Source organism: Eucyclogobius newberryi, unplaced genomic scaffold (genome assembly GCF_026437365.1).
Source record: "Eucyclogobius newberryi isolate DKJ021-1_F unplaced genomic scaffold, fEucNew1.0.hap1 SCAF_17, whole genome shotgun sequence".
Taxonomy (NCBI): Eukaryota; Metazoa; Chordata; class Actinopteri; order Gobiiformes; family Gobiidae; genus Eucyclogobius; species Eucyclogobius newberryi.
This window is the reverse complement of record NW_027315801.1, coordinates 25,947,193-25,964,084: the sequence shown is the minus strand read 5'-3', so window position 1 is coordinate 25,964,084 and position 16,892 is coordinate 25,947,193. Positions and strand designations below refer to the sequence as shown.

Here is a 16,892-nt window from a genome sequence, read left to right as displayed (position 1 = left end):
AAGATGTGAAATCAAGCCACTGCCAGTATGTTTCAGAATAGTCCTTGTACAGTTGAGGTTTATTACTGGGTTAATTCAGTATATAGCTTTTTTCTATCATTAAAACTGCCACTGAGTAAAGACAATGGTAGGAGATGGAAAAAACAAACAGACAAACAAAAAAACAATAAAAACTTACTTATAACCAAGCTTAAATTGTGGTGATTCCTTTATCTTTTCACAGGGCAGTGGTAGAAAACTGGTGTGTCACTCACATTACTAATTGTTTGTTTTTATATATGCTTGTATGAGCCCCTGAAAGTGCTGCTGCGTATTTTTTTCTGCCTGAAAAATTATGATGAAACTTTTTGGACAGAAATACCACAAGAGGAAAGCGTAGAGAGACGCCAGGATTGTCACAGCATTTATTGTCTGAATGTGCCTCCCCTTGTAAAGGATGAAGATGGTGGCGAAGATGATCCAAGTCATAGTCAACAGAAGAAGACAAAATGTAATTGCTTTAGCTTCATTGTAGTTCTTGGGGAGATCTTTTCCCATGTACGAGAAGACGAAGCAAAGAAAGCAGAGTAGAAAGACCAATGCAACAGAGACGCTGTACAATTTAAGATCATAGCTACAGCGGAGAATAATTTTGTCTTTGTACGAACTGGTGTCGCTGCGAGGCTGAGGAGGAGCGGAAGTGTGTGTGATGAGAATTATAATCCCTTGTAACATAAATATGGTCAAAACCACCAGCCACTGGCCGTAATATTTTAGCCACAGTTTGTGCAGTGAGGGGTAACGAGCGCTTATTTTAAAGATGCAGACGATTTGAAAGGAGCGCACCACAAAACACGCCAGGCAAATGGTGAAGAACAACAGAAATGGTAAAAACCTCAACATACAAGAAGCAAAAGTGGGTTCACCAAAGTAAAAAAACACACTGATGCTGCTCAGACAGAGGCAGCTGAGAATCAGGAAGCACATGGGTCCACCGGCAGATTTCACCACTGGAGTGTTGTAGTTCAGGCCGAAGAGCACAGCGGTGAGGACAGACAGGCCCACCAAAACCACTGTCCCGGCCATGATCACTATAGCGACTGGATCCTCGAACGGGACGAACTCCACTGAGCGCTGGATGCATGAGGTGCTGCGTTCAGGCGCCCACTCAGACTCACCACAGGGCAGACATCTGTATGGGTCCACTGTCAATAACCAACCAAAAAGTAAAACAAACAATTGAAAGAGTAATATAGCAATAACATATTAACTAGACACTAGTGCAATGGCTGAGCTCTTGGTTTCAAGTTGGTTTCTCAACACAACCAAGTTTAACTCGTGTTAGCTGTGACCAACAAGATGCCGGGTGATAAAACACAGGCATTTTCTGAGCATTCAAACCCTGGTCTTCTGTGTGGAAGCCTCATTCCCTTACCAGCTACATAATCAAGGAGAAAGTATTTTCATCTACATAAAAATGATGCTGCAGTTTGGCGATGGTTTCTTTTTATTGGACACATTTAAATGTCAGGTTTGAAGAACAGGTCATGTGTGAAAAATGTTGTGAAAAATTATACTTAAAAAGCATTGGAAAGGAGTTACAGCAAAAGGTGAAAAGGTTAAAGACGTTAAATCATTCTAATGAGTTAAGGCAACAGTTAAAGCTTTAAATACGTTGAGTGTTTACATTTTTAAAGAGTAAATATGAGTTAAGATAAAGTGGATTAAAAGTGTAAGAAAGAGACACTGGTTTCAAATAAAAGGAAAGCGTGGCATCAGTCAAGCAGAGAGGAAGAAATACAAGAGCAAATTCAAAACTGTATTAGAGTCACTCAATAATAGAACATGTCGGTGCTTAATATGTAAAATGGCGATTATAAGTAGAGTTGGGAAATATGGTGATCTGATTGTGAAACCGCCATATCTCCAAATAAACTCTTTTCCTCACACTCTTTCTATTGTTCAGCCTCTGTCAAGCTCTGAGCAAGTAAAGGGTGAACTCTATGAAGAAAGATTACACTTTCTTTACATCTTCATATGAATTTAGTCAGTACATCAATCGTGATCAAATCGAAAGAGTGATATATATTTTTTGGTGTAAACCCTCATTCGACCAGGAGTGTTCCATTGTAGAAAAACACTCTGGACACTGGTTTTGAAAACAATATTTGATCTTCTTATGCTGTGCTTCCTGTGTATTCTGTGTAAAATCCATCGCAGAAAATCCTGACTTCTTCAGGAATGATGATTTTTTTTCTGTAAAATGTCTGTTCTACATCACATACCTGAAATGTTGTTGTATTCTCCTTTTTGGCATTCAACGCATTGAAAACAGCATTTGTGAACTCCCTCAGGACTCTTCCGATATCCGGGCTGACACTTTTGCGAGCACAGAGACGAGGGAACCTGCTCAGTTTGTCAATAAAGAGCATATTAATCAATGTTGTAAGCAAGTCGAGTAAAGAGACACACAAACTAGAAAAACAGACATAATATGAATTGAAAATATAATTAGATGAACCTGCATGTGCTTTTCTAAAATGTATGCCGAGTGAAAAGAAACATACTTGTCCCTTCGCGTGCCATTGTATTTTGGATTCATTGATGGACAAATGTGGAGCGGACTGAAAAGTGTAGAGTCCGACTGTCTCTGCCTCTCCACTGCTGTTCCAGGTGATGATATTGAAGTGTCCAAACCTCGGGTCACCGTTTTGGTCAAACTGAATGGTGTGGTTCAGGAGCGTGAACTTTGTCTTCTTCAGCTCAGACAGGATCTGAGAGAAAGGCACACAAACATAAAAAATCTGACCACTGTGATATTATGTTGCAATGCTCACGTAGATAATAATACAAACCCCTATGTGACGGAGCCAGTCCGTCTTTAACTGGTGTCGGCGCTTATTTGCTGAGCAACCGCGCGGCCCTTCATGCCCGCGCGCACTTTCCAACACACACTCATACATTCCCTGCTCCCCGCGTTTCCCTCTGTTTCATTTATTCGCATCAGACGCTACACACGCATCTTTCCCCGCACTCCTCCGTCACTAATCCGCCAAGGGTGCACACTTGCGCGCGTTAGGTTAAGTCTAAGCATACACACGCCAATTGTTACCTGTTTTGTCACGAAGCCACGCTCCGCCGATGCGTCGCGTTGGGTCGAAACCGAGCCAGGACTTCCTGGAAATTTAAATGGAGCTGTTCGCGCCGTGGTGCTGACCATGTGACACCAGGTATTCTATGTGTTTATATTGCTTTATTTTGAACATGTGTATATAATTAATGATGTTTTATGTTGTAGGAAGAGGCCACAACAGTTTATTGTCAGTTCATTTGGGATTTGAATTATCTAGTTATTTTGCTCAGTGGGAGGGGCAAGTGAGGAATAAAGGCGAGCCGCTCTTGGCTGGGGGGGGGAGTCTGTCTCCAACAACAGAGAAGGTAACAGTGTGAGAGAGAGAGTAAAAGAGAGAGAGTGAAAAGAGAGAACGAGTTAAAGCTGAACTCAAAGTTGGAACTGTAAATATATGTTTTTGGATTTTTGGACCTTTTTGCTCACTGTATATATTTTTGCACTGTTGCACTATTTTTGCACTTCGGTTTTGGCACAATAAATCCACCTGAGCACTTGAAATCTGACTTTGCCATTGTTTTGAGGGAGAGCCCCGCTACATTTGGTGTCAGGAGTGGGATATGGCAAGTCGGAAGAAAGTTTCTCGCCAACCAAAGCGCACAGGTTTGCGATCACAAGGCCGTGATCGACAGCCAGAGGGGGCAGGAGCTCCAGACCCAGCATGGGAGACAGATGAGGATGAAGAGTGGGAGCAGAAGCCCGAGCCATCATCTGAACCAGGTCAGGACATGGTGACGCTGATGAGAGATTTTCTAGCGGGACAGCAACGCCGCGAAGAGGGTTTGCTGGCCAAACTCCGGGGACTGAGAGCCTCTTTTCCTACTGTTGTGGAGCGCGGGGCTCAACCTGCATCCCCTTCGCAGCCGACTCTTCGAAGACCTCGTCCAGCGCCAAACCTGCCTGCACATCATGAGTCGCCAACCCCTGGTGGCCAGAGATCGGTGTTCCATGGAAGCCGCATGGAGATCGATGATGATGCTGAGCCGCAGCGCCATGTACCGGAAGCTGAGGACAGGCCGAGACCAGAATGGAGACATTACAATGAGCCGAAAATACCACAGTTTCAGAGTGGTGAGGACATGGAAAATTATCTGCTACGTTTTGAGCGGATAGCTAGAACCTGGAGGTGGCCAGAGGACGAGTGGGCGTGTCGTCTTGTACCCTTATTGACTGGAAAGGGACTGGAGGCCTACTCTGCTATGGATGAAGACAGAGCCCACTGTTACATGGACCTGAAAGCAGCTCTGCTTGCAAAATTTTACATTTCACCCGAAACTTACCGACAGCAGTTTCGCTCCAGCACTCTGCCGCATGATGAAAGCCCTACGGAGACCTATCATCGCCTCCGAGGACTCTATCGCCGCTGGATAAGACCGGATGAACGCTCCAAGGAGGAAATTGGTGAAGCGATCATCATGGAGCAGCTTCTGCGGGTGTTTCCCTTTGAAGTGAGGACCTGGGTGAAGGAACATGAGCCAGCCGATGGATTTACCACTGCTAAGTTGGCCGTGCAGTATCTCAACGCTCGGAAAGGAGTATCTTCTGCCCGGTTAACCACAGCATCCCAGCGCGCACCAGCTCAGCCGTTTCTACCAAGGTCTGCCAGACGCGAGACCAACCAAGACGTGTCAGGTACCATGAATTCTGCCCCAAACCAACGAGGACCTGGTAAGGAGTTTATTTGTTTTTCCTGCCAACAACCTGGGCACAAAGCCTCAGTTTGCCCAGTCCGTAAAGCTAAAGTTAGCGGAGCGTGCTATCCTCCAAGACCAGAGGCAGAGGGCACTCATGAGACAGAAAGTACTATTAAACGCTGTAAAAATGTGCTAATTAATGGCCAAGAGGTTTCTGCTTTACTGGACACTGGTAGTTTCACATCCCTTATCAAACGTAGCTCAGTGCCAGTTAGCAGCATAAACTATGGCAAGACAGTGGACATTTTGTGTGTGCACGGGGATAGCCACCTTTATCCTACTGTGGAGGTTACCATAACAGTTGCAGACCAGACCAGGTGACTGTGGGAGTAGTAGAAAACCTACCCGTGGATGCTATTCTCGGTTGGGACCTACCTTTTCTGATGGACCTGTTGTCTGGGAATGTTGACTCTGGGGGGAATAATGACTGTGGAAATGTGTCGTGTTCTGTTCCTATGCGGGCACAAGTGAAAGCTGGTGTCCAACCTCTGCCAGACATGGACAGTAGTCTGTGTGAGGGAGGCACTAAAGGGCCAAGGAAATCCTGGCGTCAGCGACGCTTTGAAAAACAAATGTGGTCTTTAAATCCTGAAAATTGTGATTCTTTTGTGTGGGATGTACCTGAAAATGTTTCTTTGTTGCAAAGCAATGATATTACTTTGAAAAGTATTTTTGCTAAGGTGGGAAAAGAAACCAAAGGTTGTCTGGGTCAAGGGAAGTTTATTATTGACAATGGGGTGTTGTATATCGTTAGTGATGAATGTAAACGTCTTGTTGTTCACTTTAGCTGTAGGACCCTTGTCATGCATTTAGCACACACAGTGCCATGGTCAGGTCACCTCGGTCGCCACAAAACATTCTTGCGCGTCAGTTCTAGATTTTATTGGCCGTCCATGTATGCTGACATTCACAAATATTGCGCTACATGTCCAACCAGTCAGAAAACATGTCCAGTGCGCAAGTCTGACCGTGCCTTTTTGCAGCCTCTTCCAGTTATCTCCACTCCCTTCCGAAGGATTGCGATGGACATTGTGGAGCCCCTGGTGAAGAGCAGCAGTGGACATCAGTACATCCTGGTCATCTCGGATTATGCCACCAGATTTCCAGAGGCTTTTCCGCTGAGAACCATCACTGCGCCTGCTGTCCTTCGAGCGCTTGTTCAACTGTTCTCCAGAGTTGGATTACCTGATGAAATTCTCACGGACCAAGGCACCAACTTCACTTCTCGGTTAATGCATCTTTTCCAGCAGCAACTGGGCATTTCATCCATCAAAACCACCCCGTACCACCCACAGACGGATGGACTGGTTGAGAGGTTTAACCAGACACTGAAGCGGATGCTCCAGAAGTTCGTGGATGATACCGGCAAAGACTGGGACTGTTGGCTACCCTTTGTTTTGTTTGCCTATCGAGAGGTCCCACAGGCGTCAACTGGATTTTCTCCATTTGAACTATTATATGGCTGGGATGTTCAGGGGCCTTTGGACCTCCTACGCAAACAATGGGAGGGCCCACCAGCACGACAAAGTGACCGGAGCATTGTCAAGTTTGTACTTGAAATGCGAGAGGGACTGTCAAAGTACTTGGAGGAGGCAGAGAAGAACTTGCAAGGTGCTCAAAAAGCCCAGAAGACCTGGTACGACCGCCAAGCCCGCAGTCGTGAGTTCCAGCCTGGTCAGAAGGTGCTGCTTCTTCTGCCATCCTCCACCCATAAACTTTTAGCAAAATGGCAGGGCCCGTACACTGTCACCCGGAAGATGGGACCAGTCACCTACGAGGTCCTGCATCCAGAGAAAAAGAAGTCCAGGCAGACGTACCATGTCAACCTACTGAAGGAGTGGAGAGAGGGTCCAGTCCAAGCTCCAACAAAAGTCCTGTTGGTCAGGAAAGTAGACGATGACGGGGAAGAGCCGGACATGGGACTGGAGGGACTGACCAACACTGCTACCCCTGTGCTGGTTCATCTTCCTCCTGAGCAAGCCACACAGCTACTCCAGACCTTCAAAGAAGTGTCTTCGCTGTTCCGTGCCAGTCCTGGAAGAACTACAGTGGTGGAACATGTCATCCGCCTGAAGGAGGGTCGGCCGATCCGACAGCGACCATATCGTGTACCACAGCAGCTTGTTGGGAAGCTCCAAGATGAGATCCAAGAAATGCTGAGACTGGGAGTCATCGAACCTTCCAAATCCGAATGGAGCAGTCCTGTAGTGATTGTTTTCAAGAAAGACGGATCACTCAGGATATGTATTGACTTTCGAAAGCTGAACTCTGTGTCTGAATTTGATGCATACCCAATGCCAAGGATTGATGACTTGCGGGAGAAGATTGGTTCCGCCAAGTACATAACCACATTGGACCTTTGCAAAGGATACTGGCAAGTGCCCCTCGAGAAGTCCTCACGGCCCTACACAGCATTTCAAACACCAACTGGACTGTTTCAGTTTACTGTGATGCCCTTCGGGCTGCATGGAGCACCTGCTACGTTTCAACGTCTGATGGATCGAGTTCTCCAGGGGTGTGAGCTATTCAGCGCGGCTTATCTCGACGATGTCGTCATCTTCAGCGAGACCTGGGAGGACCATGTCCGACATCTCTCCCAAGTCCTGAAGCAGATCCAGCGAGCCGGTCTTACGCTGAATCCGGCAAAGTGTGAGTGGGCTCGGCAGGAGACACGCTACCTCGGCTACCAGATGGGTCGAGGGGAGGTGAGGCCTCAGGTCGACAAGGTCGAGGCTATCCTGAAATCTCCAAGGCCACGAACAAAGAAAGAGGTGCGTTCCTTTCTGGGGTTGGCCGGATGGTACCGACGGTTTGTGCCACAGTTTGCAACGATTGCCACTCCGCTTACAGCACTCACCGCCAAAGGCCAGCGAAACCCAGTCGTCTGGACCGAGGACTGTGAGAATGCCTTCAACACCTTCAAAGCTCACCTGTGTTCATCACCGGTGCTGAAGAGTCCAGACTTCACCAAGCGCTTCTTGGTACAAGTGGATGCCTCCATGGTTGGCCTCGGAGCAGTCCTGACTCAGGGGGAACCTGGAGAGGAGCGTCCAATATTGTATTTGAGTCGCAAACTCCTGCCACGCGAGACCCGCTGCTCTGCTGTAGAGAAAGAGGGCCTTGCAATCAAATGAGCGTTGGAGAGCTTGCGCTACTACCTGCTCAGACGAGAGTTTGATCTAGAGACTGATCATAGTGCCCTGACTTGGATCAACACTATGAAGGATCATAATAGTCGCCTGACCAGATGGTCTCTCGCACTACAGCCCTTCAGATTCGCCATCCGACACCGTGCCGGCAAGATGAACATTGTTGCGGATTATTTGTCCAGGTTGCCCCACAGTGTCAACCTTCCGGAAGGGAGGGATAATGTGACGGAGCCAGTCCGTCTTTAACTGGTGTCGGCGCTTATTTGCTGAGCAAGCACTTTCCAACACACACTCATACATTCCCCGCTCCCCGCGTTTCCCTCTGTTTCATTTATTCGCATCAGACGCTACACACGGATCTTTCCCCGCACTCCTCCGTCACTAATCCGCCAAGGGTGCACACTTGCGCACGTTAGGTTAAGTCTAAGCATACACACGCCAATTGTTACCTGTTTTGTCACGAAAGCCACGCTCCGCCGATGCGTCGCGTTGGGTCGAAACCGAGCCAGGACTTCCTGGAAGTTTAAATGGACGCTGTTCGCGCCGTGGTGCTGACCATGTGACACCGGGTATTCTATGTGTTTATATCGCTTTATTTTGAACATGTGTATATAATTAATGATGTTTTATGTTGTAGGAAGAGGCCACAACAGTTTATTGTCAGTTCATTTGGGATTTGAATTATCTAGTTATTTTGCTCAGTGGGAGGGGCAAGTGAGGAATAAAGGCGAGCCGCTCTTGGCTGGGGGGGAGTCTGTCTCCAACAACAGAGAAGGTAACAGTGTGAGAGAGAGAGTAAAAGAGAGAGAGTGAAAAGAGAGAACGAGTTAAAGTTGAACTCAAAGTTGGAACTCTGTAAATATATGTTTTTGGATTTTTGGACCTTTTTGCTCACTGTATATATTTTTGCACTGTTGCACTATTTTTGCACTTCGGTTTTGGCACAATAAATCCACCTGAGCACTTGAAATCTGACTTCGCCATTGTTTTGAGAGAGAGCCCCGCTACACCCTAAATTATGACCTAATGTGAAGGTCAAAAATGTAGGCTAAACAACAATTTCTGTGCTCTATCATTAATATCTCTACTACAAATGGCTAAAACAGCTGGTTCTATTCAATTTCTCAAATCATACTCACCATATGAGGAAATAGAGTGATGTTTTTGTTGCACTTTTCATCTCCACATTGTAGCGTGTTGTTTAGGGCGTGGGCGATGGCGTAGATTGCTGCATAGACAGGGAAATTGAAAGAGTTCTCTGCACTTGAAATGTCTCCTGGGCTCAAGTCACTGCAGTTACAAAACTGGTTACAAAACTCCCCAGGTTGATTTACTATTTGTAAAGTGCTTATAAACTCATGAAAACCAGGTATGGTAATCACCGGCTCTGCAACCCCAAGTACTGTCCCGATACTTCTGATACCTGGCATTTTGGGAAGTTTTTTATTTAACGCCCAAGCATCCACCGCTATCCATGTCTTGTTGGTGACATTCATTTCAATAGCGGCTGGGATAAGTTTTTCAACTGTCCATTCAGCAGCATAAACTATGAAGACTTGTATCCTTTGATTCTCTATCTGCTGGAAAACTTGGTGGTACTTTGTGTTTTCATCCAGTTTTCTGGTGTAGGCCATGCAGATGTCTGTGTCCTGAATCATCTTCATGAACACAGCGCGACCATCGTTGCTGTAATCGTCATCAACGTAAAGGAAAGCCACCCAATACCATTTAAAGTACAGCAACATTTGGACTATAACTTCAACCACGTCCTTATTGGGATGGAGAGTTCGGAAAAAAGATGGGTAAATATGTTTTAGGGAAAATATAGAACTGGACGCTCCATAACTGATCTGAAAAATAACAAAAAGTTGTTAGAGACTGAATGTTACCAAATTAAGTTGCAGTTTTTGCAGTAATTTTTTTAAATTAGACAATTTTTACTTCACTACATCTGAGAGCAGGTACTTTCAACTCCATTTTAACAGGACTAAAAAGTAAAAAAATACTTTTGTTTACGGTTTGAGTCGGCCTGAAATGAGTGGGACGTTATTAGTAGCACGTCCATTGATTAATTCATTCATTGATTTAACCTCCAAATTTGAGCAAACAAATATATACAGAACAAAAATTTAAACATCTAGAGAAATTAGGATATTGATTCACTGTTTCTGTTGAACCAAAACAGCACATTTTAAAAATGAAACTAAACAGGTTTGTCAAACTAGCAGGAATTAAGGTTCTGCTATGTTTTTGAAGATGGAAACATGTTGTAACATGGTTAAAACTCCTAAAAGACAGCTTTACATAATATGTGCCCTTTAACAAACACTCCAGAAGCTTAAAGTAACTCAAGCGTCACAGTCACTTTTAACATATACTGTAGTGAATCTACCATAGGAATAAGGTGTGTCATAAACACTGGAGCCACAGTTCTGGTTACAGCGCTCGTGAAGGCGCCGACCACTGCAATGATTTTGGAGGAGTTGTGGCGTGCTGTGGTCCAGGGGTTGATGGGATCTTTGCCTGAGAGAAGGTGGAAAATGCCCGGAAGGTTCTGCGTGTCTGAGCAATGGTCAAAGATGTTAAAGCCCAACGTGACACCGGGCAGGAGGCTGCTGGAGTTGTTGATCTCTTCAATGGCGAATCTCATCAGCTGCAACCGGCGGTAACTCGACACGTAAAACTCCTTACTGGAAAAATACAGAACAAAGATGGGTAACAAATGACTTGCATATAGAACTTTATATAATGCAAATATAATAAGGATAAGTTTTATTTAAAGGTGCCTTTCGGAGGATTCAGACACCAAAACAAACCACATTTATTGCAATAAATGAAACTGTAAAAATAGTTATTCTGTGTTTGGGGCCAGAATGTCTTCAAATGTGACCTGAATCTGATTATTTCATGTCAGTGTGAACAGCCCAAATCCAATTTGTTTCTCAAACCTGACCCAGGCCACTTTCATATGTAGTAATAAATCAGATTCACTTCTATAACACTGAAATTAAAGAGCTAAATCTTTCATTGGAGAAGGCAGGAACTAAACACAACTAAAATATAAAAAGCAGACCATAGAAACTAGAAAGTGCAAAAAAGTTAATTGGTATTACAGAACGTGTGACATAAATTGGATATCAACAAAATGTAAATAAAAAATTCATGCACACCAACAAAAAGTTAGAGATAGACAATGTTGTGGCTGCTGCTCCTGCTTTTATTACTACAGCTTGTACCACACCTATAACTCTAACAGAAACATTCATTATAATTGAATGAGCAATACATAGTTTTATTTATATCGCTAAAAGGAGCTGCTTTCTTTGCTTTTTCACTCACCTAGAGCACTGCACGACTTGTGGTGTAGAAAAGCTTTGGGGCTGGTCGTCCTGATGGATGTTAAAAATTCCCCCAATCACAACGTCTCCTTCTTGGTGGAATTCAGATGCCCTTACGCTGCCTCCTCCAAACAAAACACACTCAAGAAACACAAGCATGAAACACCGCTCCATTTTTCACTTATTGCAGGGTGTTCAGGAAGTAGAAATGTTTTATAATGACATGGTCACGGTCAGGGTCTCAAAGAGCTTGTTTGTTTTGAAAATTGTCACAGGCAAATTTCAAATAAAGTATGCAAAATCTGATGACACAAAGAACAAAGTCCAAGTCACTCTCTCAACCAGAATGCCCTACTTTTACTATATCATTCATTTGTCATGTCACACTTAAACTATGTTGTTGAAGTGTGGGGAAACTGTTATTGGAATTATTTACTGCCTTTAATTCGACTACAGAAAAGGGCTCTTAATGTCCATTAGAATGACCACACAAATCCCTTGTCTGTAAAATGAGCAGTTTTGAAATTGGATGATGTTACAAACTTTAAAACCACTCAGCTTATGTTCAGGGCATCAATAAACACTCTTCCAGCCAATTTAGAGAGTCTATTTCAAGACAGAGATGGTCATCATGAATATAAACTCACAGGAGAAAATAAGTTGTATCAACCTAAGTTAGAACAACCTTAACATTATGTATCTCACAGAGTCATTCTCTGGAACAGATTATCACATGAAATAAAATCTTAAACAAACCTAGTCCAAAAAGTATTTTAAAGGGAGGTGATGAGGAAATACCTGGAAGAGAGTGAGTGATGCCCTCAGTACAGAGTGAGTCAGAGGAAGAGGGGTGTAAGGTCAGAGAGTGAGGGGTCTGTCCTGTGTCATGTCAGAGGGGTGTAAGGTCAGAGAGTGAGGGGTCTGTCCTGTGTCATGTCAGAGGGGTGTAAGGTCAGAGAGTGAGGGGTCTGTCCTGTGTCATGTCAGAGGGGTGTAGGGTCAGAGAGTGAGGGGTCTGTCCTGTGTCATGTCCGAGGGGTGTAGGGTCAGAGTGAGGGCTCTGTCCTGTGTCATGTCAGAGGGGTGTAGGGTCAGAGAGTGAGGGGTCTGTCCTGTGTCATGTCCGAGGGGTGTAGGGTCAGAGGGTGAGGGCTCTGTCCTGTGTCATGTCCGAGGGGTGTAGGGTCAGAGTGAGGGCTCTGTCCTGTGTCATGTCAGAGGGGTGTAGGGTCAGAGAGTGAGGGCTCTGTCCTGTGTCATGTCCGAGGGGTGTAGGGTCAGAGTGAGGGCTCTGTCCTGTGTCATGTCAGAGGGGTGTAGGGTCAGAGAGTGAGGGCTCTGTCCTGTGTCATGTCCGAGGGGTGTAGGGTCAGAGTGAGGGCTCTGTCCTGTGTCATGTCAGAGGGGTGTAGGGTCAGAGAGTGAGGGGTCTGTCCTGTGTCATGTCCGAGGGGTGTAGGGTCAGAGGGTGAGGGCTCTGTCCTGTGTCATGTCAGAGGGGTGTAGGGTCAGAGGGTGAGGGCTCTGTCCTGTGTCATGTCAGAGGGGTGTAGGGTCAGAGTGAGGGGTCTGTCCTCTGTCATGTCAGAATGAGAGTACGAATGGATAGTTTAGTCTCTGTGTTGCCATTGTACTGTTTTGTGTTGTATTGTCTTTGATTGTATTATAATACATTCTATTGTTAAAGTGTGTTGTGTTGAGTGGGAGGGGGATTAGAAATGTAAAAGCAATTTTTTCATCCATCCCCTTTTCAAACCATGCATTTATATCTGTTATATTTTTTTATGTGAACATTATGTGGAGGCTTGAAATAGAAAGATATTTCCCTTCTATGAAGTAGTGTTTTTTTAAAATGTTCTCTTCAAACAAATGCCTAACGTTAAATAATAGGTATTTAAGTATATCCTCATTCTTTTTGAGTTCTCAAGAAGACAATCATTTATATCAACATAGAGAGGGTGTTATTCCTCTGGAAGTGATGGCTATGGAAAAATTACAAGCTGAAAAAACCTAATAATTTAACAAGTGCTTGAATTAAGCAGTATCTACTACATGTGTATTGGTAATATTGGGCCAATATTAGCGGCACAACTGCCTTTTTCTGGGACATTTATTCAAAAAATACATCAACAATGACAGTGTACCATCTGTCATACAAGTTCTAAACAGTAGAGGGCAGTCAGGGAAAACAAACGCTCAAGGCAGGGTTGATTTGAATGCAAGTATTTTGTACAACTTTAGATGGCGATATTGAAACAAGGAGTGCATTTAGTCATCGATCGAACTCTTCTCCAACAGTGAAGCCGGCACACTTGCTATTTGGTAGTTTTATTACTTTTAATATGTTGACATGTCTACTTTACCAGAAATGGGTTTCAATTTAGTTTTTTGACACATTTACTTCTACGGGCACCAACAGACGTACTTCGGCCTATTTTAGCAGAAATTTGGATTATTTGTCTTCACACATGTCCAAAATATTTACTGGGTACGATAGTATTTTATGATTTTCTAATGTTGACTTTAGAGGCAAATAAAGTCCCCCTAACTTTATTAATGAACCCAGACACCTTGCGAGCGGACACAGATTTGAAACAGTGCTTCAAGAGGTGATGTCTCAAATAAGTGAACACTTGGAGAGTGTGGAGGCATCAGGCGGAGGAGAATTGTGGAAACAGTTCCTTTCATGCCTGGTCAGCAGGGAGCGCCAACAGCAATACCATCGCAACCACAAGTACAGTCACAACATTCAAGCCGTTCCTTACCTGAGCACCAATTTTCACACCGAAATACTATCTCCATCTGAACTAAATCCACCCCAAATTCAAAAAATGGTTGTGGAGCACATCGTGAGAGCAGACGAGCTGGCATCACACTCAATTCCCACCTAGAGACTTCCTTCTCCGGCAGGGTGCCTAAACCATCCAATGAAACAGACTATGAAAGCTGGCGATCTGCATCATCCTGGGTGATTTTAACAAAGGAAACCTCAAAAACGAACTACCAAAGTACAGACAGCTTATTAAAAGCAAAACACGCTGGATCATTGCTACACCACAATCAATAACGCCTTCCGCGCTGTGGCCCGAGCCGCGCTGGGCTCCTCAGACCACGTCATGGTTCACCTAATCCCCACGTACAGACAGAGGCTGAAGCTCTCCAAACCTGTAGTGAGGATTTCCAAGAGGTGGACCAATGAGGCAGTGGAGGAGCTACGCGCGTGCTTGGACTTTACAGACTGGGAGGTTTTCGAAGCTGCCACGGATGGTTTGGATGAGTACATGGACACAGTGACGTCATACATTCGATTCTGTGAGGACAGCATTATTCCAACACACACCAAAGTCACCTTCAACAATGACACACACCCAAACTGAGGTAGTTAAGATAGCAGAAGGAGGCAGCGCACAGGGCCGGTGATAGAAAGCGCTACAAAGAGGCAAAGTACGGGTTTAACAGGGAGGTGTCGAGAGCTAGAGCCCGGTACAATATGTGTCTGGAACAGCAGTTCTCAAATAACAACCCCTCTGACTCCGCATAAACTACAAGCCCCGCGCTTCTGTAGACGACATAAAACTGGCCCAACAACTAAACTTATTCTACTGCAGGTTTGACACACCCTCCCCTCTGTGGCCACCTCTACCAACCCAACCCCGGTCCCCCCCACCTCCCCCACCCCTCTCACAGTTCAGGAGCAGGATGTAAACAGATTATTCCGCAAATCCAACCCGTGAAAGGCTTCTGGACCAAACGGTGTCACCCCGGCCACCTTAAGACACTGCGCAGGCGAGCTGGCCCCTGTCTTTACTGGCATTTTTAAGTAAGTAAGTAAGTAAATTTTATTTGTATAGCACCTTTCACAGACAGAAGTCGCAAAGTGCTTCACAAAACACAGAATAAAACGATAAAAACACAACAAATTTACAGTGAGCAATACATATACAACAATATACAGTAAAATCAGTCCGTAAAACAAATGCAATTAAAAGGCTTGACTAAATAAAAAGGTTTTAAGCTGACCCTTAAAAGCAATAACTGAGTCCAGTGACCGTAGGGAGAGCGGAAGATCGTTCCAGAGTTTGGGGGCAACAGCCTGGAAGGATCGGTCTCCTCTGGTCCGAAAAGGGGTGCGAGGCACCAATAACAGTTTATGGTCCAAGGACCTTAGTGAGCGAGAGGGAGCGTATGGTTTAATCAGATCGCTGATGTACAGAGGGACCTGACCATTTAAAGCTCTAAAAGTCAGAACAAGAATTTTAAAATGTATCCGGTACGAGACCGGCAGCCAGTGAAGGGCTTTTAGAATGGGTGGAATGTGGGCCCTTCTATTTGTGCGAGTCAAGATCCTCGCAGAGTTCTGGACCAGCTGCAGACGAGAGAGCTCCTTCTTGTTAAGACAGGAAAACAAGCTATTACAATAGTCTAAACGTGAAGACACAAATGCATTTAACACTTCCCTGGAGTCATGCCATGTCCCAGCCTGCTTCAAGTCGTCCATCATTGTCCCTGTTTTCCCAAGAAGACTCGGATCACTGGACTAATGACTACAGACCTGTAGTGCTGACGTCTGTCGTCATTAAGTCATTTGAGCACCTGGTCTTCTCCCACCTCAAGTCCCACACCTCCTCCCTGCTGGACCCCTTGCAGTTCACCTACAGAGCCAACAGGTCTGTAGACGACACTATCAACCTGGCACTCCACTTCACCCTGCAGCATCTGGACTCCCCGGGAACCTATGCCAGGATCCTGTTTGTGGACTTCAGCTCTGCTTTCAACACCATCCTCCCTGCTCTGCTCCAGGACAAGCTCTCCCAGCTCAAAATACCTGACTCCACCTGCAGGTGGATCACCGACTTCCTGACGGATTGGACAATGTGCGTGCGGCTGGAGAAGAATGTCTCAGAAATGCGCAAGCCTCGAAATGGACACGGTCAATGACCGACGGAAAAATCAGTTTTGACCGACTCAAAAATAAAGTCTCCGGACATACTGACCGACCCAGATTTTTCAGCGCGTGTGACCCGATTTTGATTTTTATAATGGCCCATTCACTCCACGGCGTCAAAGTGTCCAGTTTACATTCAAAGTCTATGTGGATGCGTGTTTTTGCAGCGTGAATCTTGCGTTTTGAGCGTCGAACCGCTGACTGCACTGCTCGCAAAGTGGAGCCCCGGAAAGCACAAGCTCAAAGGAGGAGAGGAAGAGGGAGAGGGAGGGAAAGAGAGAAGAGGGGACAGGTAGTTCCAGAGCGTAATCTTACCTGTAAATGCTTTTTTCATATCTGTTTGTTGTTGGCATGAGCCAAAGGAAAGTTTCAAGACCCTCCCCCGAGCGTTACCATGGAGATCATCTCACTAATAAATGATATAATGCTTAAAAGAGCTACAATGAGGGGCCAATAAGCATACTTTTCTATTATTTAATCCATTTGTGGCCATTTTATTTTTAAATGAATACACTGTATTAAAGAGTGGGGAAGTTAATTTTTTTTTTTTTTAACAATATAAATATTTTCTTACTTTTTGTCTGATAATTGTGAATAATCGTGAAATCGTGATATTTCTCCTCATGATAATCGTGACTAAAATGAATATTGTGACAT

General features: G+C 44.9%; 1 protein-coding gene across 1 annotated transcript; it reads right to left on the bottom strand.

Moving 5' to 3' along the window:
• Positions 1–204: 204 nt before the first annotated feature.
• LOC140363596 (taste receptor type 1 member 1-like) lies at positions 205–11,461 on the bottom strand. The gene is made up of 6 exons (XM_072450230.1): positions 11,292–11,461; positions 10,345–10,642; positions 9,092–9,802; positions 2,547–2,753; positions 2,265–2,385; positions 205–1,184 (listed from the first exon to the last, which is right to left on the bottom strand). Exons 1-6 carry the CDS (start codon positions 11,447–11,449, stop codon positions 259–261), a joined length of 2,421 nt encoding a protein of 806 aa, XP_072306331.1. The 5' UTR covers positions 11,450–11,461; the 3' UTR covers positions 205–258.
• Between the last annotated feature and the right edge of the window lie 5,431 nt (positions 11,462–16,892).

Coding starts and splice junctions, on each gene's coding strand:
- LOC140363596 (XM_072450230.1), bottom strand. CDS start 11,449: ATGCTTGTGTTTCTTGAGTGTGTTTTGTTTGGAGGAGGCAGCGTAAGG. Junction 10,643..11,291: donor CAAGTCGTGCAGTGCTCTAG/GTGAGTGAAAAA, acceptor GTATTTTTCCAG/TAAGGAGTTTTACGTGTCGA. Junction 1,185..2,264: donor AGAATACAACAACATTTCAG/GTATGTGATGTA, acceptor GGTTATTGACAG/TGGACCCATACAGATGTCTG.